The 27,528-nt window shown below is 41.3% G+C and overlaps 1 protein-coding gene across 1 annotated transcript in view; it reads right to left on the reverse strand.

Moving 5' to 3' along the window:
* LOC126095433 (lachesin-like) overlaps nt 1-27,528 on the reverse strand; it is a gene marked incomplete at its 5' end in the record, with an annotated part of 731,549 nt that overhangs the window by 173,292 nt on the left and 530,729 nt on the right. Inside the window, one exon of the mRNA XM_049910227.1 lies at nt 9,754-9,828. Within this exon, the coding sequence (XP_049766184.1) occupies nt 9,754-9,828 (75 nt within the window). The remainder of the gene's footprint in view (nt 1-9,753; nt 9,829-27,528) is intronic.

Here is a 27,528-nt window from a genome sequence, read left to right on the forward strand (position 1 = left end):
CGACAACATCGATGTACTGTGGAGACCTCACGCCCCACGTGTTGAGCAATTCGGCGGTACGTCCACCCGGCCTCCCGCATGCCCACTATACGCCCTCGCTCAAAGTCCGTCAACTGCACATACGGTTCACGTCCACGCTGTCGCGGCATGCTACCAGTGTTAAAGACTGCGATGGAGCTCCGTATGCCACGACAAACTGGCTGACACTGACGGCGGCGGTGCACAAATGCTGCGCAGCTAGCGCCATTCGACGGCCAACACCGCGGTTCCTGGTGTGTCCGCTGTGCCGTGCGTGTGATCATTGCTTGTACAGCCCTCTCGCAGTGTCCGGAGCAAGTATGGTGGGTCTGACACACCGGTGTCAATGTGTTCTTTTTTCCATTTCCAGGAGTGTATTTTCCTTGACTTCCGGAAGGCGTTCGATACAGTTCTGCACTGTCGCCTGATAAACAAAGTAAGAGCCTACGGAATATCAGTCCAGCTGTGTGGCTGGATTGAAGAGTTTTTAGCAAACAGAACACAGCATGTTGTTATCAATGGAGAGACGTCTACAGACGTTAAAGAAACCTCTGGCGTGCCACAGGGGAGTGTTATGGGAGCATTGCTTTTCACAATACATATAAATGACCTAGTATATAGTCCCCCCCCCCCCCCCCAACCATGGACCTTGCCGTTTGTGGGGAGGCTTGCGTGCCTCAGCGATACAGATGGCCGTACCGTAGGTACAACCACAACGGAGGGGTATGTGTTGAGAGGCCAGACAAACGTGTGGTTCCTGAAGAGGGGCAGCAGCCTTTTCATTAGTTGCAAGGGCAACAGTCTGGATGATTGACTGATCTGGCCTTGTAACAATAACCAATAACTGGTACTGCGAACGGCTGAAAGCAAGGGGAAACTACGGCCGTAATTTTTCCCGAGGACATGCAGCTTTACTGTATGATTAAATGATGATGGCGTCCTCTTGGGTAAAATATTCCGGAGGTAAAATAGTCCCCCATTCGGATCTCCGGGCGGGGACTACTCAAGAGGATGTCGTTATCAGGAGAAAGAAAACTGGCGTCCTACGGATCGGAGCGTGGAATGTCAGATCCCTTAATCGGGCAGGTAGGTTAGAAAATTTAAAAATGGAAATGGATAGGTTAAAGTTAGATATAGTGGGAATTAGTGAAGTTCGGTGGCAGGAGGAACAAGACTTCTGGTCAGGTGACTACAGGGTTATAAACACAAAGTCAAATAGGGGTAATGCAGGAGTTGTTGTTGTTGTGGTCTTCAGTCCTGAGACTGGTTTGATGCAGCTCTCCATGCTACTCTATCCTGTGCAAGCTTCTTCATCTCCCAGTACCTACTGCAACCTACATCCTTCTGAATCTGCTTAGTGTATTCACCTCTTGGTCTCCCTCTACGATTTTTACCCTCCACGCTGCCCTCCAATGCTAAATTGGTGATCCCTTGATGCCTCAGAACATGTCCTACCAACCGATCCCTTCTTCTGGTCAAGTTGTGCCACAAACTTCTCTTCTCCCCAATCCTATTCAATACTTCCTCATTAGTTATGTGATCTACCCATCTAATCTTCAGCATTCTTCTGTAGCACCAAATTTCAAAAGCTTCTATTCTCTTCTTGTCCAAACTATTTACCGTCCATGTTTCACTTCCATACATGGCTACACTCCATACAAATACTTTCAGAAATGACTTCCTGACACTTAAATCTATACTCGATGTTAACAAATTTCTCTTCTTTAGAAACGCTTTCCTTGCCATTGCCAGTCTACATTTTATATCCTCTCTACTTCGTCCATCATCAGTTATTTTGCTCCCCAAATAGCAAAACTCCTTTACTACTTTAAGTGTCTCATTTCCTAATCTAATACCCTCAGCATCACCCGACTTAATTCGACTACATTCCATTATCCTCGTTTTGCTTTTGTTGATGTTCATCTTATATCCTACCTTCAAGACACCATCCATTCCGTTCAACTGCTCTTCCAAGTCCTTTGCTGTCTCTGACAGAATTACAATGTCATCGGCGAACCTCAAAGTTTTTATTTCTTCTCCATGGATTTTAATACCTACTCCAAATTTTTCTTTTGTTTCCTTTACTGCTTGCTCAATATACAGATTGAATAACATCGGGGAGAGACTACAACCCTGTCTTACTCCCTTCCCAACCACTGCTTCCCTTTCATGTCCCTCAACTCTTATAACTGCCATCTGGTTTCTGTACAAGTTGTAAATAGCCTTTCGCTCCCTGTATTTTACCCCTGCCACCTTTAGAATTTGAAAGAGAGTATTCCAGTCAACATTATCAAAAGCTTTCTCTAAGTCTACAAATGCTAGAAATGTAGGTTTGCCTTTCCTTAATCTTTCTTCCAAGATAAGTCGTAAGGTCAGTATTGCCTCACGTGTTCCAATATTTCTACGGAATCCAAACTGATCTTCCCCGAGGTCGGCTTCTACTACTTTTTCCATTCGTCTGTAAAGAATTCGTGTTAGTATTTTGCAGCTGTGGCTTATTAAACTGATTGTTCGGTAATTTTCACATCTGTCAACACCTGCAGGAGTAGGTTTACTAATGAATAGGAAAATAGGAATGCGGGTAAGCTACTACAAACAGCATAGTGAACGCATTATTGTGGCCAAGATAAACACGAAGCCAACGCCTACTACAGTAGTACAAGTTTATATGCCAACTAGCTCTGCAGACGACGAAGAAATTGAAGAAATGTATGATTATATAAAAGAAATTATTCAGATAGTGAAGGGAGACGAAAATTTAATAGTCATGGGTGACTGGAATTCGAGTGTAGGAAAAGGGAGAGAAGGAAACGTAGTAGGTGAATATGGATTGGGGTTAAGAAATGAAAGAGGAAGCCACCTGGTAGAATTTTGCACAGAGCACAACTTAATTATAGCTAACACTTGGTTTAAGAATCATGATAGAAGGTTGTATACATGGAAGAACCCTGGAGATACTAAAAGGTATCAGATAGATTATATAATGGTAAGACAGAGATTTAGGAACCAGGTTTTAAATTGTAAGACATTTCCAGGGGCAGACGTGGACTCTGACCACAATCTATTGGTTATGACCTGTAGATTAAAACTGAAGAAACTGCAAAAAGGTGGGACTTTAAGGAGATGGGACCTGGATAAACTGAAAGAACCAGAGGTTGTACAGAGTTTAAGGGAGAGCATAAGGGAGCAATTGACAGGAATGGGGGAAAGAAATACAGTAGAAGAAGAATGGGTAGCTTTGAGGGATGAAGTAGTGAAGGCAGCAGAGGATCAAGTAGGTAAAAAGACCAGGGCTCTTAGAAATCCTTGGGTAACAGAAGAAATATTGAATTTTATTGATGAAAGGAGAAAATATAAAAATGCAGTTAATGAAGCAGGCAAAATGGAATACAAACGTCTCAAAAATGAGATCAACAGGAAGTGCAAAATGGCTGAGCAGGGATGGCTAGAGGACAAATGTAAGGATGTAGAGGCTTATTTCACTAGGGGTAAGATAGATACTGCCTACAGGAAAATTAAAGAGACCTTTAGAGATAAGAGAACCACTTGTATGAACATCAAGAGCTCAGATGGAAACCCAGTTCTAAGCAAAGAAGGGAAAGCAGAAAGGTGGAAGAAGTATATAGAGGGTCTATACAAGGGCGATGTACTTGAGGACAATATTATGGAAATGGAAGAGGATGTAGATGAAGATGAAATGGGAGATAAGATACTGCGTGAAGAGTTTGACAGAGCACTCAAAGACCTGAGTCGAAACAAGGCCCCCGGAGTAGACAACATTCCATTGGAACTACTGACGGCCTTGGGAGAGCCAGTCCTGACAAAACTCTACCATCTGGTGAGCACGATGTATGAGACAGGCGAAATACCCTCCGACTTCAAGAAGAATATAATAATTCCAGTCCCAAAGAAAGCAGGTGTTGACAGATGTGAAAATTACCGAACAATCAGTTTAATAAGCCACAGCTGCAAAATACTAACACGAATTCTTTACAGACGAATGGAAAAACTAGTAGAAGCGGACCTCGGGGAAGCTCTGTTTCGATTCTGTAGAAATACTGGAACACGTGAGACAATACTGACCTTACGACTTATCGCAGAAGAAAGATTAAGGAAAGGCAAACCTATATTTCTAGCATTTGTAGACTTAGAGAACGCTTTTGACAATGTTGACTGGAATACTCTCTTTCAAATTCTAAAGGTGGCAGGGGTAAAATACAGGGAGCGAAAGGCTATTTACAATTTGTACAGAAACCAGATGGCAGTTATAAGAGTCGAGGGACATGAAAGGGAAGCAGTGGTTGGGAAGGGAGTAAGACAGGGTTGTAGCCTCTCCCCGATGTTATTCAATCTGTATATTGAACAAGCAGTAAAGGAAACAAAAGAAAAATTTGGAGTAGGTATTAAAATCCATGGAGAAGAAATAAAAACCTTGAGGTTTGCCGATGACATTGTAATTCTGTCAGAGACAGCAAAGGACTTGGAAGAGCAGTTGAACGGAATGGACAGTGTCTTGAAAGGACGATATAAGATGAACATCAACAAAAGCAAAACGAGGATAATGGAATGTAGTCGAATTAAGTCGGGTGATGCTGAGGGAATTAGATTAGGAAATGACACCTTTAAAAGTAAAGGAGTTTTGCTATTTGGGGAGCAAAATAACTGATGATGGTCGAAGTACAGAGGATATAAAATGTAGACTAGCAATGGCAAGGAAAGCGCTTCTGAAGAAGAGAAATTTGTTAACATCGAGTATAGATTTAAGTGTCAGGAAGTCATTTCTGAAAGTATTTGTATGGAGTGTAGCCTTGTATGGAAGTGAAACATGGATGGTAAATAGTTTGGACAAGAAGAGAATAGAAGCTTTCGAAATGTGGTGCTACAGAAGAATGCTGAAGATTAGATGGGTAGATCACATAACTAATGAGGAAGTATTGAATAGGATTGGGGAGAAGAGAAGTTTGTGGCACAACTTGACCAGAAGAAGGGATCGGTTGGTAGGACATGTTCTGAGGCATCAAGGGATCACCAATTTAGTATTGGAGGGCAACGTGGAGGGTAAAAATCGTAGGGGGAGACCAAGAGATGAATACACTAAGCAGATTCAGAAGGATGTAGGTCGCAGTAGGTACTGGGAGATGAAGAAGCTTGCACAAGATAGAGTAGCATGGCGAGCTGCATCAAACCAGTCTCAGGACTGAAGACCACAACAACAACAGTATATAGCGTCGGAAGTTCCATGCGGCTTTTAGCGGATGATGCTGTAGTATACAGAGAAGTTGCAGCATTAGAAAATTGTAGCGAAATGCAGGAAGATCTGCAGCGGATAGGCACTTGGTGCAGGGAGTGGCAACTGACCCTTAACATACACAAATGTAATGTATTGCGAATACATAGCAAGAAGGATCCTTTATTGTATGATTATATGATAGCGTAACAAACACTGGTAGCAGTTACTTCTGTAAAATATCTGGGAGTATGGGTGCGGAACGATTTGAAGTGGAATGATCATATAAAATTAATTGTTGGTAAGGCGGGTACCAGGTTGAGATTCATTGGGAGAGTCCTTAGAAAATGTAGTCCATCAACAAAGGAGGTGGCTTACAAAACACTCGTTCGACCTATACTTGAGTATTGCTCATCAGTGATGGATCCGTACCAGATAGGGTTGACGGAGGAGATAGAGAAGATCCAAAGAAGAGCGGCGCGTTTCGTCACAGGTTTATTTGGTAACCGTGATAGCGTTAGGAGATGTTTAACAAACTCAAGTGGCAGACTCTGCAAGAGAGGCGCTCTGCATCGCGGTGTAGCTTGTTCGCCAGGTTTCGAGAGGGTGCGTTTCTGGATGAGGTATCGAATATATTGCTTCCCCCTACTTATACCTCCCGAGGAGATCACGAATGTAAAATTAGAGAGATTAGAGCGCGCACGGAGGCTTTCAGACAGTCGTTCTTCCCGCGAACCATACGCGACTGGAACAGGAAATGGAGGTAATGACAGTGGCACGTAAAGTGCCCTCCGCCACACACCGTTGGGAGGCTTGCGGAGTATAAATGTAGATGTAGATGTAGAGTTTGGGATCTGTACCAGGTCGGATTGAAGGAAGACATGGAAGCAATTCGGAGATGGGCTGCTATATTTATTATCGGTAGGTTCGAACAACACTTAAGTGCTACTGAGATGCTTCGGGAACTCAAATGGAAATCCTAGGAGGAAGGCAACGTTCTTTTAGAAAAACACTACTGAGAAAATTCTACTGCCGCCAACACACATTGCTCATAAGGATCACGAAGATAAGGTATAAGAAATTAGGACTCATATCAAGGCACATAGGCAGTCGTTTATCCCTCGCTCTGTCAGCGAGTGGAACAGGAAAGGAAATTACAAGCAGTTATACAGCTTATCCTTCGCCACGCATCGTACGGTAGCTTGCGGAGTATCTGTATAGGTGTAGACGTGGATAGCATTGATTCATTAACTGTACGTAAATGACTAATTACAAATACATGAAAAGAGCTGTAACTGACAGCTGAGACTTATCTTTCTGAATTGCATATTTATTATTTTTTCTTTCGGATTTATTTGTTTTCAGAAAAGCAAACTCATTGGCTATGTCACTGATATTAAATTTAGCAGCTGTGTCGTATTCTGTAGACAAGATGGCTCAATTTGACAACCTGTTTCCACTCTTATTCAACCCTACATATCAGTTTTTAGTTCTGTGTAAACTTAAATGAAATGTGATGCGTTCACAACATGTTGCGGTCACTGGCACTGTCATAAATGATCTACAAGCTATTTCGATTTTTGGATAAGTATCTTTTAACGCATACTGTGAAAAATGTTCCCAATATCACAATGGGAAGCCGAGTCAATGATCTTCAGTAGCTCATTCGTCTGGAGCTTAGAAGCAGATATTTCTTTAACTAGCTCCAATATATCGATATCTTACTATATATGGCACCAAAATCAGCTGCACATTTTTAAAGACAAATACAGAGCCTTCATTGAAACCATTCTCTGACAGCTGATACAGTGATATATATATATATATATATATATATATATATATATATATATATATATATATATATATATATATATATATATATAGGACACCTGCTTTCCACTTCGTTTATCATTCTGTCAAATACTCTGTGCACTCTGTCTAGAAACAGTATCGTTCCAGCCATCAGCTGGCATAAATCGAAAGCCTTCGGTCCAATGGCATATTTGCATATTTGCTTAAACATCCGCTCGCTGACCACTGAGACCCTTAACACCACAGCGAAATAAGAGAAAGAACTCCGTTGGTGAATACGAGCGAGTTGTGCAGGCGGTAAACGTGTCGCCACATAAACCATGTTAGCAGTATACAATGGTGCGCAAAACTTAAGGACGAAAGTAGCTTTCGCATGATGTGCAACTGCCAAGTAATGGTAAAAGATCTGACGCTGTTCAACACCGTTACATGCTCTACCAGGTGTGGAGAACAACATTGAAAACGAACAGCACTAATGAACTCTCGTGGCCGTTCTACCTGTTACAGCGAATCGACACTAATCATTCATACCCGCTAGAGGTTTATCTGTATACCAAGGTACACTGATATTAATTTTCTTTGTATTAGTGCGCACTATATTTTCTCTGTTAACAGTGAAACTACAGCTGCCACACCTCGTCGTTTACATCTCATGATGATGTGCCCAAAGGATCGTAATGCACTGCACTGTAAGGACCGCAAGGTGTTTGGTGTACCTCTATTAGACCTAACATTCAGCTAACATTCAGGCGAATGAAATTTGCTGCAATGTACTCTGCTATTCTGGTGCATAAGTATAAGAATAAAGGGTAAAATATTTTTAAAGTCACTATATTTTCATAATATTAAAGAATAACACCTTCATCGTGCCATTCCTGTTGTAGTCCCTAGGTGTCTGCTGCATTACGTTTCTGCGGCTAACTACCCCTTTACTATAATTTATGACTGTGTGTAGCTCGTGTAGCTCTGCAGTCTGAGACCAACCAATCAGCAGCTTGTTTTCTTGGATATCTGTAGCTGTCTCGAGCAAAGAGTATTATTTCGCAGTTTTTTAATTGCGTTCTTTATGTGTGTAGAAACTTGGTAGGGTAATGAGTGCCACTGTTATTTACCATGACAGGTGGACCATTAATCGCAGTAATTCATCCACTTTTGACAGACTTCTGGTTTGTCTAGTCCCGTTATTCGTAACGCAGAAGTAGAATAAGGTACTTTGTTGAAGCTGTGTCATGTGGAGTAATTGAACGTAAACAAAAAAATCACGAGAATAAGAGACATAGCATGCAATTTCGTGTCACCATGACATATGTTACACACAGTTGTTCAATTAAGTATTCGAAGCAACCAGTCGAGTACAGAAACGCAATTAAGTGCAAAACCAATTTAATGAAATCGGAAGTAATGTAACACTAAAAATTTCATCCGTTGTCTTAAATTCTTGGATAAATGTTAAATACCAGAAATTAATGCGCCTTAACGGTATAAACAATTGTATTACGATATAAACAATTGTATTTCATGCAATGTACTATAGCTACCTGCTTAGCTTTTGATGTAGATTTTCTGGCAATATAATTTTAGCTCTCAACTGCAAAAAGCGTTCTTCTTAGTTTAAGAGGTTTCCCTTGGCGCTGTTATTCTGAAAATATTTTGCTCTGAAGCTCTTTTGTTTACTTAAAGTTTTTCTCCGCATCTTCCAAGAAGTGCGATATTGTGTTTACAATGCGTCTCATGTATACAAGACAGCTTCTTCGTCAGTTAGTTTTTCTTGCACAGTCAAAGGGCCAGTCCACAAATTCATTATTCTTTTCATACTGGGTGTGTTCTCAAAAGAGTGAACAGTGGAATTGTTAATGTTGTGAACAGTCCTTAAACTGGATGACAGTAGAAAAAACGTAGTCTTACGTTTAATTAATTTTTAAAATTTCTATTCGTTTCTCTGTTTTCAAACTTCTTACTGGGTAAATTTCTAGCGAATTCAATTATTGGAAGCTGTCGGGAGGAAAATTGAGCAGTTTCCTTAATGTTCAGTTAGCTTTTTTTCTATTGTATACGACAGAACTGTGTATCCCTAATCGCCGTTATGAAATTTCGTAGGTTCATGTGCAAACAGGGACTGCAACATTTGATCAAATGTCGTACTGTATAAAGTTTCTGATATGATCCTGGTTGCTTTGAAAGTTATCAATCGTAATCAAATAGTTCATGTTCATATGGTAAAACTACTTCATTGCACATTGCTGTACAGGGCAACACATTCCAACTCCTACGTTCAGGTTCGACCCGTTATTGGTGGAGAGCAGCAGCGAGCAACTTACTTTCGACAATACCGTTATTGCATTCAAATACTTGCGGAAAATCTTCGCTTTTGACAGATACCAGAAGATTCCGGCAGTAGTCTTATACAAATGGTGACTCCCTGAATATTCTGAAGCAGCCGTGTGCTGTCGATAAAGGTATGGTTGTTGTAGCTAATCATAGCTTAAAGTCCAGAGTTAAAAGGTACAGCGAAAATATTTCACTGTCGGAAACCCTACATGCTCATGAAACGGTAGGAGAGAAATAATAAGAAAAGATGTAGTCAAAAGACTCATATCAATAAAATAGCGAAAGCCTTTGCAACCGCAATGTCTTTGCAGAAGTTATTGCAATAACACATAAAGTCTGAAAAAACTATCGAAAAGACTTCTCACCTGTGTGCGTACCCGGCTTCCACGTCCATCCGGTGTCTGATGAATACGGAGAATCACCTTGATTTTGATTTGGTTCTGTAACAGAAATGAAATGACAGCGTTAAGTGAGATCTCTTACAGTAATTATTGGTGATCATAAATTAGAGCGACGATTCCTGTGAAATAAAGACTTCATTTTATACAACGCAAATGCTTAAAACAGCCTGAAAGCTCTCAAACGTGTAATCCATACACATACTGAAATTAAGGTATTTCTATGAAACAATGAGTTAGCATAACGACATTTGAAATAATCTGAACAACTTTGGAATTTGTACTGTAGCTGCTGTATCGATAGTGCCATTTCCAGCCTAGTAGCTGAATGCAGTCCATTTCACTTAAATACGGTATGTTAACAGGGGTATTAAGGGAAGTAAGTGCACGTACATACTTAGGTGCGAAGAGCCATCGACAATATCTCATGTGGTTGGAACTCAGAAATTATTCATGTAGGTGACTGTTTTTCAGATGTGGCAGAAGATTTTTAGAAAACTATCGCTGATCACTTCATCAGAAGGTTGAAAGAAGCTTAGTTTGCTAGTTGTTTTCGTTCATCATCAGTAGGATATATCACAATAAACTGGGACAAATTATTTTACACTCTGTTTAGTACAGTTCATATTGGCTACCTGCTGTCATTTACAAATCAGTACAAATAACAATTAAACCATTTAGCTTAGTCACAGCAGTATATCGAATCATGTAAGTTAAAAGTTGCTAAATAACAAATCTTCTATAGGACAATATCGGCTGTCAAGAAGATTGATTTTCATCTCGATTTCGAGATTTATGGAAATAACTTTGGCAACAGCAGTATCCAGCCCATTTTGTCGTGAAGTCAGGTCTAATGAAGACAATTTATACTTTTCAGACGAATTACAGACGCTGTAATTTTTGTACTTAGGAACATAACCATGATCGCACCTGAACGTTGCAAGGAACTTATTTGAGGTAGGAAAACATTCTTAACGATGAATTATCTCAGAATGTTGTTCTGTAAGATACTACCGTATGAAAATAAGCAAAGTGCGTCTATACATTGGTTTGTTGCTCTACTAGGCTTGTAATTACTTCAAAAGAAAATGTGAGTGAACTTATTTATTTAGGAAACTCCATAAAGTAGTTTTAAGTGTGAAACCTCATGAATAGGTCCACTCAAAAAAGATTTTGCCCCAGTTACTAAATCGAGTATTTGTGCTACGTTTATCAGTGGTGTTGCATTATTGTAGCAAATTAGAGCTTATGATCCTGAGTCATATTTTAATCATTGAGCACCTGTTGTGTGATGAACGTCTCCACGAGTTAAATTAATGTCGGATTGGTGCTTAATGGTGCACACTTTCAGTTCCCGTAAGTGTACTTTTGACACTGTTGTGTGGCAAACGCATTGAGAATAAATACTGCTTTAGTCTCCAGCCTTTGGAGTATCCTGAAACTTCCTGACAGGCTAAAACTTTGTGCCCGACCGAAACTCGAACCTGGAAATTTTGTCTTTCGCGAGCGAGTGCTCACTCAGCTGCAGATTTAAAATACATTCTGGAAATTATTTCCAGTATCCTGTTCAAGAAATAAGCTCTTGATTAACTTTTCCGGAACCGCGCGACTGCTACGGTCACAGGTTCGAATCCTGCCTCGGGCATGGATGTGTGTGATGTCCTCAGGTTAGTTAGGTTTAAGTAGTTCTATGTTCTAGGGGACTGATGACCACAGATGTTAAGTCCCATAGTGCTCAGAGCCATTTGAACCATTTTTTTGCTCAGAGCCATTTGAACCATTTGATTAACTTTGGTGGAATAGTGTATGCATGCATAGTGGAAGTACACATATTCTACTGCTAGTTACAAGACCAGTTTATTCCCTAGCGCTCTGATTTCTCTACAGCTAGTGTAGACACTCCATGCAAGATCGAGCAGTGGTTAAATAATTTTTAACATCTACAGGAAAAGTGAGGACTGTGGTTTCACTAAAGTACTAGAGAGTCACCATACTGTTTCCTCCCGTTATTAATTTCCACCATTCAATAGTGGTGAAAGTGTATGAACAATACATGTTAAAACTGAAGTTATTATTCTAACACACCAGAATGAATAAAAAACTGGTTTCAATCAAATTCGGTATTTATGAAATTAAAATTCTCTCAAAAATTCGTTGTCCCTGCCAACCTTCCAGCAGATAAAGAGAAAACATTCGTTGAGTTGTTAGAAGGCCATGACCAAAATGTTTCCATGTGTAGTACTCGAGGTCGTTTACAAGAAACCATTAGGCCTTTCTACCCTTTCTTCAATCGAGTTTATTGGTTAACATTTGTCACTTGAAAAACAGAAAATTCAACAGTAATTTTTAATGAAGTTAGTAGCTTATAATCTAATTACTCATTAATAATCTAAGCTTCCAAAGTATCAACATGGAACGCTACAGTCATTGTAGTGACACGTGGACATTTAGTAAAAAAACAGCTTAGGTTGCCCAGTGGGCAATACAGAGATACATAATGGGAATTATAATGAAAGACACGAAATAATCGGATGAGCCATTGAATAGAAAGGAATCGGTGTCGTATTTACATGTATGTGGATAGTGAAATGAAAATAGGGTTATCATGTTACCACGTGAATTGGTGGTAGGCAGACCAAGTAAGTACTTTGCTGAACTCCAAGACCAAGGACAGAACCTGGTTGAAGTTGAGGGGATAGCTTTAGGTAAAACGACGGGGCAACATGGCGGCTCCTAGGTGAAACACTCTCAGCGACATTGACTTCCGTTTGACCTTGGCTGCAATCAAAACGTAGCTAGATTTTGATATCATTTGCCAGACATACACAGTTATATTAATTCAAGTGTTCCTATTGATTGTATGGGTACAGCACAATGCATTTCGATTTTTCGTTCATCATTCGATATCTTGTTTGCTCATGTCTATCAAAAAGACATGTATACGTTCTGTAACGAAATGAAACCTATCCTTACTGCAATTAACAACACACTCCTCCTTCAAAGTCCATAGAAATCAAATTAACACACACACACACACACATACATACATACATACATACACAAACACACACACATGTACCTCATTATCATCACCACTGGAAAACTCACATTCACCAGGTGAGTTGTGAGAATCAGAAGACAGCTCCGACAATTCCGTTATCATCACATCCGATAGTCCTCTTCTCCGTAGCATTTTCAGTTTGTAGAACAGACAACTGTTATAAAATAATGCACCAAACCAAACATGTGCTTATCACAAGGAGGACCGTTGAAAACTGAAGAATAACAGTGCGAGTCAATAATGGCAAATGACGTAAGAGACGCAGCGCAGACAGACATCCGGTTGTTGAAAAATTGCTTTTGACCGCACGAACATGCGATGCCCTTATGGAAGGAAACTTTACCACAAAACCATAGGTTAATTTTAAAAAAAAATTTCCAAAATTATTACCAACTTGACAAATTAGGAATAGTCGTAATATTTAATTAAAATAAAATTTATAGTTACTAGTAGAGAATATATTAAACATCACCCAATGGTAGGTAAAGGGTTGAGCCACACCACAGTTTCACATTCTGGTTGTCACTTATCTGCCGTACTTCGAAAAGTGGTTTCGACGACTCCCAGAACCAGATATTATTCCTTATTTACTTTACCGAAGACGTGAAAAGTTGCTTCACCGAAAAAATAAATTGTGTGAAGGCAATCACAGTCTGCATTCACTCATTCCAGAGTGTTTCTGGAAAACAGCAATTTTGGCTGCAAATCTTGCAAGAGTTGCACTTCGTACGCGAAGAAATAAATACTTTTTGTGTAAATTTTCACGATAGTGCTCTGTGGTATGCGTGTTTCTCTTGAAACATAACGCGTCCATCTCTGTGGACTGCGTTGAAATGCTCTACTCACAGTGTCAACAGTGCCTTCACTCACTCCCGGGGTACCGCTTCTTTCTTTGTCAACAACTCACACGCTTCTCGCATCAAATGGCTCTGAGCGCTACGCGACTTCTGAGGTTATCAGTCGCCTAGAACTTAGAACTAATTAAACCTAACTAACCTAAGGACATCACACACATCCATGCCCGAGGCAGGATTCGAACCTGCGAACGGAGCGGTCGCTCGGCTCCAGACTGTAGCGCCTAGAACCGCACGGCCACTCCGGCCGGCCTTCTCGCATCCTTTGATGCTCTTCACACCTGGCAGATCTCGACCACAGGGACTTTGGAACTGTCGCTGAGCTGTGATAGGCGAGCTTGTTTCATAAAGCTACAAAACAAATTGCGCTTTCCCTGCATAGACGCCATTGTGACAACAGCACCACTAAATTACGATACCCGTAACAAGAGAGGGAATACACTAAGCAGATTCAGAAGGATGTAGGTTGCAGTAGGTACTGGGATATGAAGAAGCTTGCACAGGATAGAGTAGCATGGAGAGCTGCATCAAACCAGTTCAAATGGCTCTGAGCACTATGGGACTTAACATCTGTGGTCATCAGTCCCCTAGGACTTAGAACTACTTAAACCTAACTCACCTAAGGACATCACACGCATCCATGCCCAAGGCAGGATTCGAACCTGCGACCGTAGCAGTCGCGCGGTTCCGGACTGAGCGCCTAGAAACGCTAGACCACCGCGGCCGGCCATCAAACCAGTCTCTGGACTGAAGACCACAACAACAACAACAAGAGATGCGGAGAAAAGAAATAATATACTGCGAAAGGTGGAAATAAATCAATAAAAACCTAAAGAAGGAAGGTACCATTCGGAAAAATTCGCGGGGACAAGTGCAATTGAACCCATAAAAAACTTAATGCATTAATCTACCACTTGCATCAACTCGCATAGCCATATAGCCCACAAGTAATGTTGTGTGATCTCTCAGAGTGCGGGAGAATTTTCGGACTCGCTCTCCAAGGTCAATTCGGCCGGAATGTTTCTGTACCCCACACCCTTCCCTAAATCACCAAACCATCAATGTTTTACTGTCGGTTACATTATCGCCCTATTTGTTTCTTTGTTGTTGTGACGTGTCGGGATTTCCGAGACTGCGCCACATGAACTGCGAACCTGTTTTATTCAGGGTAGTACCGTAAACCCGTCTTGAGTCGACCGCTCTCTTTCGTATTTTTGACACTACATCACAGACAAAGCGACCTGAATTTTCACTGAAAACAGTGCCTAATATCTCACAGCTAAGGGATCGTTTCCTGTTTGTTGTTTTCTTTTCATTAATGTCCACGGCCACTGAGGAAAACACATTTTAAGCTCCAATCGACTCAACCCAGTACTGTATGTTAAGTCGACCACCATATTAAAACTACACGTAAAAGAACGTTCGCACACATTTCGGTCGATATCGGCCTCCCTATTTGATTATTTGTTTATTTATTTGTATTGCTTAAAAGGACCTTTAGGAACATAAAATGTGGACAAATACATTTTGTTACGTGCATACATTACAAAGGTTGTCCGCCCCGTTAGCTGAATGGTCAGCGTGACGGATTGCCGTCCTACGGGCCCGGGTTCGATTCCCGACTGCATCGGGGATTTTCTCCGCTCAGGGCCTGGGTGTTGTGGTGTCTTCATCATCATTTCATCCCCATCCGGCGCGCAGGTCGCCCAGTGTGGCGCGGAATGTAATAAGACCCGCACCAAGGCGGCCGGACCTGCCCCGCAAGGGGCCTCCCGGCCAATGACGCCAAACGCGCATTTCCATTTTTACATTACACACCTTCATGTTCATTAATTTAACAGAAAATATTTAATTAATTCACAGACATAATATTACGTCAACCTAAACACAGAGTTATCACAATTATTAATGAACTAATTAATATAAAAACACTCAAAAATACAGTAAATGTGGTTTACATTTCTGTAAATACCTAATTAATATCATTGCCCAGCAAAGTAACAGCAAATTTTAAAACTTCCATAACAGCGACACTTTCTTTTCTTTTTGTTTGATCATACTCAGTAACAGTCACATGCTCTGCCTCAGGATAACTGAGCTGGAATGCAACCAACATTTTTTTTTTTTACCTAAAATCTTCAATATACGCAAATCCCCAGGTTTTGGGTCATCGAAATTGTCGCTAATTGTCTTCCTCTTGAACCCATTCATCCGACAAATCTTCAATGGAATGCTGTCCGTCTTCATTGTCGCCAAATGTCTTCCTCTTGAACCCATTCATCCGACAAATCTTCAATGGAATGCTGTCTGTCTTCATCACTATCACTGGAACCATGGGACGCTGTGAGTTTTTTTGTATATATATATATATATATATATATATATATATATATATATATATATATATAGATTTTTTTTTTTGCATGTTGTTTCAGTGACTTTCTTTCCACTTAGCTTCTCAGCTGACTCAGTACAGAAGATTTCTTCATTTGATTAAGATATTCTACCTTCAGTACTGGTACTGGCAACACTATTTCCTTCAACGCTATTTCTTCGTTCCATTTCAACTTTTCTTTTCGTGGCAAGACAACAATGGTTTTCGAGACAGAACGTAACCACTGGAGCTGTTCTGCCTTATCAGATGCCTGGTCGACTTTGTACTGGAAATTTAAATTTAAGAGTAATTTCAATAACATGAGGAAAAATTTTTGCTGTAATATTTTGTTGAGCTAAACTCATTCAATAGAAATACAATGGTTTCGTATTTCAGTAGAGCTTAAAAAGGTTAAGACATAGTACTTTTTCATTATTTTTACGGTTTGTGACTGCGTTATAAATCATAAAGGACACACAATATGTTCCGCGGCATCTTGCAAGGTCAAAGAGGAGATAAAATTTCTTCAATTCCATCGTTGTTGCTGATGCAGCAACCAGTGTCAGATTTGGGATAAAAATACAATCTTCGTAACGGAGGTTTTTATTTTCAAATTTCGATGAGGCGTTTCGCTTGTGGTAGGCATCTTCAGATTATATAAACTGGTCACAGCGCACACCGTCAACAAAAACAATTACACGATGCGAATACAAAGGCAAAATGAGATTACGACATCTAACAGCTGAAAATCCCCAGTGACTTTCGAATGGGTTGCCATGCTTAGAAGACGCCGCACAGTTTAGGAACAGATGGGCAGTAGAACTTTATGGAGCGAGAGTGCATGTATGAGCGGTCCCGTTGACAAACATAGAATGCTATGTGATTGAAATTACAAAACAAAATCATCCGCAGGCAAGTCTATTTTTATCTCAAATAGGAGATCTTATCAGTTAGCTAGCAACCAGCAGCGATGACTTTTAGCTTATTGTGTTGGTATAAACAAGTGAATTTACCAACTGTAGACAGTGATCGAATCTAGAACCACTCCTGCCCCCTCCAGGACGTCTCCAGATAGCTCTATGGTGCAAAGTGTCGATTTCAACAATCTTAAGTTTACTGAAACTTTGTCGGTGGTTGGTGGAATATATCAGTAATACGGATCAACGATTTTGTAATAGCCGGCGGCCACAACTCTTGTAGCGTACAAAAGGATCATTCAGAGAAAGAACTTCAGATTAACGGTGGTGGAGCCGTTTATCCAGTAAAATACTTAAAGTGTTATTTAAAATCAAATGTGTTTAGAGTGGTGGTGGAGAAAAATGTAGCACAGGATATCAATTCTGCAGACTTTATTTTTGTAGATGGAGTGCAGTAAATGTGCAAGTTTAGTTTTATATGAAAATTCACTTTCTACGGAGCTACTATAATTTTTTGGGATGTTAAAGTCGGTTCTCCAACTGCTTAAAAAACTGAATAAAATGTTGTGAATTTCTATGATACTTTAGTAAGTAAAATACTGCTTTATTTAGTGCAATAAAATCAACAAGAAGTATTTAAACAAAATGTTCAAATGTGTGCGAAATCTTACGGAACTTAACTGCTATGTCATCAGTCCCAAAGCTTACACACTACTTAACCTAAATTATCCTAAGGACAAACACACACACCCATCCATGCCCGAGGGAGGACTCGAACCTCCGCCGGGACCAGCCGCACAGTCCATTATTGCAGCGCCTGAGACCGCTCGGCTAATCCCGTGCGGCAATATTTAAACAACGCTTAAATAACTGAACAAATAAATTTTATGTAACCTAAATAAAAATTTTCAAATGATTGACATCTTAAATCTCAGTTAAACAAGGGGACTCAGAGACAACACCTCATACTACATATTACAGGAAAGTCACGTGAGTTAAGGCCTCGCACAGTATCTTATAAATAATATTTGCAATCAGGGAAAAACTTTATGCTCATCCTATACTTCTCGTTTCAAATAATCGCAATGAATACTTGACAAATGCTTGACATTTTACGTTTGTAAGAAGATAATAAGTATATTTATGTTTTTCTCTTTAGCTTCCACTTGATTAAAAAATATACTGCTCGTTATATTTAATCATAAATTTGCGTTTTCCTCTTTTCTATTTTTCTTTTTTGTTCTGATGGTGACCATTATGGCCGAAACAAACTGACTGTAATACGCTTGCCACGTGCGACCAACACATATGTGATTATTTTGATTCCGTGTGGATCCGTAGCCTCGACGTGTTTAATAAAAGAATACATTGAGCGTTGTAGGCTGAACTATGCTTTACTAAAATCTTGCTTACAGCTGACTTCTGCTGTGAGCCATTATCAAGCACTTTTACTATGTCTTGTATTACAAACCGTGCAGCCATCGTAACATACCGTAAGTGCCGCAGCCTGACACTCAGTATGTTACGATGGGGTACGACTTCTGGTTTTATGTATGTGACGCAAAGCAATGTGAATTGCACGATGTGTAATACATGACATCATAAATGTGCTCCATAATGGCTCACGGTTGAAATTAGCTAATAGCACGATTTTAATAAAGCGCAATACAGCCTAGAACGGACAACGTATTCTTTTATATAACATTTGTGTATGAAAGAGACCATACGTTTACACTAGCAATATTGTGGACTTCCTCCCAACACATCCCACTTTGTACAATGCTCTCGTAACAGAGAGAGGAGAACAGTGAGCGTTAGGGGAGGCCAGCAAGAAAACGCGGCTCCACGGCTGCGGATGATGCCCGCCGGCGAGAGGCAAATCGCATTACGACGTCGAACGAGCGGCTGGACCCGGCGGCCACCTCGTGGTGGCCGATAAATATCAATATCACGGCGACGCAGGCCTACTCGCACGTACTCCAGTTCAAATTATATTACACTCCGCATTTCCATAATGTTCTGCCCTGTTCGCAGTCAGCAAATCTACAGAGAAGCTCCCACTAGCACCTCATCCTAATATTTCTCGCCCTCACACTCATCACTCTCTCTGTCTCCCCTACTCTTTCTTCGCTCCGCATCTCTCTCTCTCTCTCTCTCTCTCTCTCTCTCTGCTGCTCTGAAATGCTCTCTTCTCGCCCTTACGGAGCATCCGCAGCCGCCGTCTTCGCCAAATATACGACACTGTGTCGTAAAAATAAGCGTAGAGGAGAAGGGTGGTGGGGGGGGGGGGGGGAGGTGGAGGCAGCCAGTTGCTGCAACTTGGCCATTGCTCAAGCTTACAAAGTCAACAAGATTGCCGCCCAGAACTGCTTCCTAGGCCCTGCCCCCACGCGAGGAGCATTTCCCTATTCCTCCGTCCTAGGCCTGACCCGAACTCCTGCGCTCTAAAAGGAATGATAGGCTGTTAGCGCCCTCGTAAAACTTTTTACCTCCTCTTTTTTTTCCCCCTTTGGACGCCTCCAGACTTGTTTTTCGCCCTTCAGCGAAACCTTTCCGGTCCTAAGTCGCGAGCACTTTTATTACGAAAGGATTTTTTTCCCCTCCTTGCGCTTTAATTTACTCACTCCTCGGGAGACCAATCTGCTTTTATTACTTCAGCGCTGAATAAAGGCGATAGGCTCGCAGCGCTTTCAATTAAAATTATTATTTCCTTATGAGCACCCAGTTGTCTTTTTCCGGAGTCTTACAAAGGCTTTGTTTTTAAGCCAGACGCATATTACGTTTTACTTCTGTCACACTTTTGTAGCGAAATATGTAACTTGTGCAATTAAATACGTTTTTATCAACCCTACAGCATTAATTTAATATGAAAAGGAAAATAAATGCATGAAACTTTCCTGGGAGATTAAAACTGTGTGCCGGACCGAGACTCGAACTCGGGATCTTGCCTTCCGTAGGCAAGTGCTCTACCAACTTTTTTTTTTTCATTTTGTTCGTTACTGATCGTTGTATTTCGTCGTTGCGGACGTCACATGACATCCGTTTAAGTTCGTTTGTTGATCCTTCCACTCACTTTTTTTTTTTTTTTTTTTTTTTTTACAGAGGCCAGCCAGCTCTCTGACCGGACGCGCTGAGCTATCGTGCCGGCGCCAACTGAGCTACCATGACTCACGCCCCGCCCTCACAGCTTTACTTCTCCAAGTACCTCCTCTCCTACTTTCCAAACTTTACAGAAGGTCTCCTGCGAACCTGGTCCCGAGTTCGATGAAGATAATAGTTGCTATGACAGTATTTGCCATAGTATTAATCTGCGAACGGGTAACATTACAAGGTTTCGGACGATTGAGATTCCGCAGTAAGCTGACCATCCATAAATACAATTTTTTTTTCTGTAAGACCGACGTCGAGGAAGAAAACAAAACAGCACATTGTTGTATATACGACATTTGTTTAAAAGTATATGTGAGGAAAAAGAATATATACGGGAGAAACGATTTAATTAATGGTTTACATGCCTTGCTCTCATAGTTAAAACTTACTGCGAGAAGGAAAAAGAAATCGCACATTTTTACAGCACAGCACAGCATTTTCTTTCCCGCAGTCAGTTGTAACAGAAAACGGGTACATTACCAGTTTAAATATTTACACGCTTCCTCCTCACCACCCCACGGTACGGGTCTACAAGTCCCACCGCCACACCTTCACCTGCCCATGTTAGGCAAAATTTTCTGCCTGACTCATGTGGTACTATCACCGTCAGAGGGTGGTACGGGACTACAAGTCCCACCGCCACACCTCCAAAGTGAATTGCAGTGACGCAATCACTGCCCTGTGGAAATTTACTGCCTCACCAACACAGTTAGACCGCAATAGACCGGTGATGCTGTATTGTAACATATCACCCCGGACTACAAGTCCATTTAAAAAAAAAAAAAAAAATACACGCTTCATCCAGTACAATTGTTTATCAGAATATCGTGTAAATATCTGACTTATATTGAACAAGTAGCTTTCCAGTCTTTGGTCACAAAGGGTTGTCATAAAGTAGTAGCATAAATACAGATTATTCAAGCTTCTGGGGAAACTGGTTCTGTTTGCCGCAGTACCTGTAACATTACTGGAATAATACTTCATGTTTTTGATTCAGTGAGAAATGGTTAATTTTATGGAGTGAACTGATATGTAAATTTGTTCGTTTTATTTCCAGTCACTTTCGGTAGTCTGCAGTTTCAAACCGCTGCGTGAAGATGCAACAGTTATAGGAACAGCTATTATTAATTCAATTGTTCCGTTAGCAGCAAGGCAACAGAGCGTCGGAACTCTTTTAATGGAGTCAGGTGGTAATCTGGGGCCCCAGTTTTCCCTGGGTAGCTTTAACAAAGCCCCTTAATGTGGAGGTTCACCCGAGCCAAATAATACAAAAGCAAACTTAGTTTTTGCTAGGCTATAGCCCTCGGGATTCTAGACTATCCAAATACGTTCAAGTAGGAGCCGCCTCTCTTTGTGTGTCTCTCACTCTCTCTCCATTTTTTTCCAAGGAACCGCCACATTTTAGAACAGATGGTATAACAAATATATGCAGATGCGCATTTTCTTCTTTTTAAATGAATGAAACTGTATTACTATTCATTTGTTTTATTTATTCACAATTATAATAAAATATTTAATTCTCAGAAATATTTCATAAAACCATCTTGTGGCAACATCTCGACGAAGCAACCCGTGCTCATGCAAATCGGCTAATATGACATTAGGCTCGGAGGAAACTGAAAGTAAATTGTCCAATTAATGACTGATCATCGTGAAATCAGTTAGTAAAGGATAGACCGCTGAAGGAAACCGCAGAATGACGGAAAAGAGGACTTCACATCTACTGTGGAATTTGGAAGCAAGCATTTCATGACTTGCAAGATAAATCGTTACAGTGAAGCTTTAAGATGTTAAAAATGTGAACAGATATGACTCTCCCTACATCTCATGCAGACATAGATCGGTCTTACCACATTGTAGCTGTTGGTGGCAAAAGCGCTGCACTCTCACTCTACTATAGCACCAGAGTATTTCCTTTTAAGTTGACGTCGTTAAGTTGAAGAAATGCAAAGGAGCTCTACCATGCGACCAGGAGGCAAGAACAGTCAGATGAATTGTCTGACTACTGTGCGACGGCATCCGTCAAAGAAGTCTTGCTTTATGGCGTTTTTCGTTACGAGCTAGCCCTGACTTGATGGACTCTAATGCTTATGAGCCCTGACCACTAAAAAGACGTCTCTGAGAGAACAGGCCCCCTTCCTTAGATTATGCGTAACTTGGTTAAGCAGTTAAATTCTTCCTAACAGTTTCCTCGGAATAAAGTCGTTTCTCACTCTTCCTGTCTCTTTCTTCAGCCAATAGTGAAGCTTCCTTCCGGCATTACAATGCTCTCAGTCACTGTGGGAAAATTTTCCATATGAAACAACGTCTATTTTTCTTGTATTCATAAACAAATTTTTGTGTAAGAGCTGCGCATTCAGCGTCTTCCCACAGTTTTCAAAGACTCGGGGCTTTCTCTTCACCTGCGGGGAATTACTGCTTTCTGGTGTCCGGCCCGAAAGCCATTTCTACGTTTGACGGACAATAGCGCTTTCTGCTAACGTTCCTCCTCATTCCATCTCATAAAACATTTTCGCAAGTGGTCGCAATAGGAGGCTCTCTCTTTTGCGGAATTCATACGGCGGCGCCGCTGGCGTCAGGGAAGAGCCTGGTGAAGCTGGCACCCGATTTTCAAGTTACGCACTTTTTTCTCGGATTCTTAGTATGTATGCCATAGTTCTAGCGCTCTCTGTACGAAATTTGAATAGTGAATTTAACGAAGAAAACAATAGTAACTGGAAAAATGTTGATCTTGTAAAAAAAACTGTCACATTAGCGCAAAAAAAAATCAGATTTTAAAATAGCTCCGGAGGAGATCCACCAGGAATGGTAATGACTTTTTGTGCAAATAATAGTTTATGAGATATCTGCAATAATGAGGGACCCATTTCCACAACATGTGAATATACAATTTTTTCAGAGTTCTTCGTACGTATGCTACGGGTCTAGAGTTCTCAATTAAAATTATTAAGAGTTCTGAGGAATTTTGCCAAAAAAAAATACGATTACATTTCTGAATAGCTCAGTAGTTCTGAAGTTCACAAACGATTTTCGAGGAATATAAATTTTTTTCAGAGTTTCTAGAATGAAATTTTCACCCTGCAGTGGAGTGTGCGCTGACATAAAAATTCCTGGCGGATTAAAAGTATGTGCCGGACCGAGACTCGAACTCGGAACCATTGCCTTTCGCGGGCAAGTGCTCTACCATCTAAGCTACCCAAGCACGACTCACGCCCCGTCCCCACAGCTTTAATTCCGCCAGTACTTCGTCTCCTACCTTCCAAACTTCACAGCAGCTCTCCTGCGAACCATGCGGAACTAGCGCTCCTGGAAGAACGGATATTGCGGAGACATGGCTTAGCCACAGACTGGGGGTTGTTTCTAGAATGAGATTTTCACTCTACAGCGGAGTGGTGGAATTAAAGCTGTGGGGACGGGGCGTGAGTCGTCCTTGGGCAGCTCAGTTGGTAGAACACTTGCCCGCGAAAGGCAAAGGTTCCGAGTTCGAGCCTCGGTCCGGCACACAGTTTTAATTCGCCAGGAAGTTTCATATCAGCTTCCACACAAGCTGTGTGAGGACAAGATATCTAATAAATATCGTTGCCCCTTAATTGGACAGAGAAAGAAAATACAGATGAATTTCGGAAATGGTTGGAGGACATTTGGCGGATAGGGTGCAAAAAGAAGGAAAAAAGAAGACGACGGCGTCTGTGCACTCAACGGTGTGGCCCATACATCTGGAAAAACAATCAAGTGAATCATTCCAATTACGACCAACATGAGCGGCAGTCTTCTAAACAAGGGATAGAGGGCAATCAATATTGACGTTGTGACGATAGATGTGCTCAGGTCCTGTCGGGAGGGGGAGAGGGGGAGCGGGGGGGGGGGGGGCGCCACCAAGAGCAGGTAAGAAACACGGAATCTTTGGTAGAAAGGAGAAAGGAGAGAGCAGCTTGCTGTTTCAGGATTAGATATAGTGAATAATTAAGTGATATAAGCGATACGGTGTACGAAAGTTTACCTCTCACACTGTTTTGTTTATAATTATTGTAAGTAGATTATTCAAAGCCACCAGCACTTGTGTACGATTAGTTGTCGATGATGGTTTGTGTGCGAGTATTGTGTGTTTCATTCTTACGTTTCCAGGCATCTATTCATCTATCATTTTGTCTAATTGTAGCGTAAGTGTATTTGGTAAGAGTATCGGTGAGAAGGCAGCCGAGAGCTATGCTGGGTGACAAAAAAATTGTTCAAATGCCTCCAAGCACTATGGGACTTAACATCTGAGGTCATCAGTCCCCTAGAAGGTAGAACTACATAAACCTAACCAACCTAAGGACATCACACACATCCATCCCCGAGACAGCATTCGAACCTGCGACCGTAACGGTCGCGCGGTCCTAGGCTGAAGCGCCTAAAACCTCTCGGCTACAACTGCCGGCGCTGGGTGACATTTGGGAATAATTAGGTATTTTGTGTTCGTAATTAAATTCACGAAAGAGAAGGAGATACGGTAGGGAATTGTGTGTTGATGTCACTCACCAATGTCTGGGGCATATGAACATGATAGATCATTATGAGCTATATCGAGTATTTGCATCATGTCAGATGGCTGCTGCAAAGGATACAATACGGATACTGATCCTCAAGTTCCGCTTCGTACTTCCTAGTCGTTATAACTGCCTGGTCATAGAATAATGATAGTGTTGGATTATGTGCTCTTTCACTCCGTCAGTTCCGACGAGCGTTGAAGACGATAACTTATGCATAGGTATTGATGTCATCACCAACGATGCGAGTGGGCGTGAATATCTTGAGTTGTACGTGTCTGGAGTCGTTTGAAGTCAGCGAACGTCCGAACGACATGTTGTTCAGTGTGAACAGTTGTTTGTGTTTTTATAGATGCAAGGGTGATGCATGTTGAGGTGGCTAATGAGGTTGTTTGCCAGGCGACGTATGATACGGACGATCGATGACTACGGGAATAGCTGTTGCGCTGCAGATCATCCAGATGTTCACCAGACTGCAACCATTCGGTCTCCAGCGACAGCTTGTGACAAAATACCAGGTATAGTGCTTCTTAAATTTGTTTTGTTTGTTTAATAGCTTATGGGAGAGGATCACAGAGAACCATAGAGAGTGTAGGATGCATTGCATACCAAAGAAATGATGAAGTACATATATGGTGGTCATACTACACGTATTGGGCCTAGAGTTGCATTGACTGGAGTATAATTGTCTTCAGTAATGAGTCCCTATGACTAGCGAAGACGTGTCTGGATACGCTCCGAACAGCGCTGGGATACCAACCCGAGTGTTACCCTTCAAACGTCCCCAACCAGGAGTAATAGTCTGAGGTACCGTTTATTTTCATAACAGAACCCCTTCGACGGTCATCCCTTACAGTACAGTGGTACGTCGACGATATTCTACGCACCGTTTTGTTGTCCTTCATTGTAAGCAATCCTGGGTTTACATTTCAGCAAGAAAATACCCGCCCGCACAGGGGGACAGTTTCTACTGCTTGTTTTCGTGCTTTTCAAACCCTGCCATGCCCAGAAAGGTCGCCATACCTCTGGAGCATTATGGATAATGTTCTCCACCAGTTAGGGATTCTGACGATCCAAGGCGGTCCATTCGACAGAATTTGGTATACTGTTCCTCAGGGGAACATCCAAGTCTATGTACTAATCCCAAGGCGAATAACTGCTTGCATAAGGGTCAGAGGTGGACCACTGCGTTTGTCCAATTTGAATAAATCGTCCAATTTTTCAGAAATTGTTATCTTTGTCCACACATGTAAGTCACATCTATCGATTTCCCTCCTGTTCGCATAATTACCTTTATATATATATATATATATATATATATATATATATATATATATATATATATATGTGTGTGTGTGTGTGTGTGTGTGTGTGTTGTTGTTGTGGTCTTCAGTCCTGAGGCTGGTCTGATGGAGCTCTCCATGCTACCCTATTCTGTACAAGCGTCTACATCTCCCAGTACTTACTGCAACCTACATCCTTCTGAATCTGCTTAGTGTATTCATCTCTTGGTCTCCCTCTACGATTTTTACCCTCCACGCTGCCCTCCAATGCTAAATTTGCGATGCCTTGATGCCTCAGAACATGTCCTACCGGTCCCTTCTTCTTGTCAAGTTGTGCCACAAACTCCTCTTCTCCCCAATTCTATTCAATACCTCCTCATATGTTATGTGATTTACCCATCTAATCTTCATAATTCTTCTGTAGCACCACATTTCAAAAGCTTCTATTCTCTTCTTGTCCATCGTCCATGTTTCACTCCCATACATGGCTACACTCCATACAAATACTTTCAAAAACGACTTTCTAACACGTAAATCTATACTCGACGTTAACAAATTTCTCTTCTTCAGAAACGCTTTCCTTGCCATTGCCAGTCTACATTTTACACTCTCTCTACTTCGACCTTCATCAGTTATTTTACTCCCCAAATAGCTAAACTCCTTAACTACTTTAAGTGCCTCATTTCCTAATCTAAATCCCTCAGTATCACCCGACTTAATTCGACTACATTCCATTATCCTCGTTTTGCTTTTGTTGATGTTCATCTTATATCCTCCTTTCAAGACACTGTCCATTCCGGTCAACTGCTCTTCCAAGTCCTTTGCTGTCTCTGACAGAATTACAATGTCATCGGCAAACCTCAAATTTTTTATTTCTTCTCCATGGATTTTAATACATACTCCGAATTTTTCTTTTGTTTCCTTTACTCGGGGGGAGGCTACAACCCTGTCTCACTCCCTTCCCAACCACTGCTTCCCTTTCATGTCCCTCGACAATTCTAACTGCCATCTGGTTTCTGTACAAATTGTAAATAGCCTTTCGCTCCCTGCATTTACCACTGCCATCTTTAGAATTTGAAAGAGAGCATTCCAGTCAACATTGTCAAAAGCTTTCTCTAAGTCTACAAACGCTAGAAACGTAGGTTTGCCTTTCCTTAATCTTTCTTCTGCGATAAGTCGTAAGTCAGTATTGCCTCACGTGTTCCAACATTTCTACCGAATCCAAACTAATCTTCCCCGAGGTCGGCTACTACCAAATTTTCCATTCGTCTGTAAAGAATTCGCGTTAGCATTATGCATTTGCATCCGTGACTTATTAAACTGATTGTTCGGTAATTTTCACATCTGTCAGCAGCTGCTTCCTTTGGGATTGGAATTATTATATTCTTCTTGAAGTCTGAGGGTATTTCGTCGGTCTCTACATCTTGCTTACCAGAAGGTAGATTTTTGTCAGGACTGGCTCTCCCAAGGCCATCAGTAGTTCTAATGGAGTGTTGTCTACTCCTGGGGCCTTGTTTCGACTCAGGTCTTCCAGTGCTCTGTCAAACTCTTCATGCACTATTGTATCTCCCATT

This window comes from Schistocerca cancellata, chromosome 8 (assembly GCF_023864275.1).
Source record: "Schistocerca cancellata isolate TAMUIC-IGC-003103 chromosome 8, iqSchCanc2.1, whole genome shotgun sequence".
In the NCBI taxonomy this organism is placed as follows: Eukaryota; Metazoa; Arthropoda; class Insecta; order Orthoptera; family Acrididae; genus Schistocerca; species Schistocerca cancellata.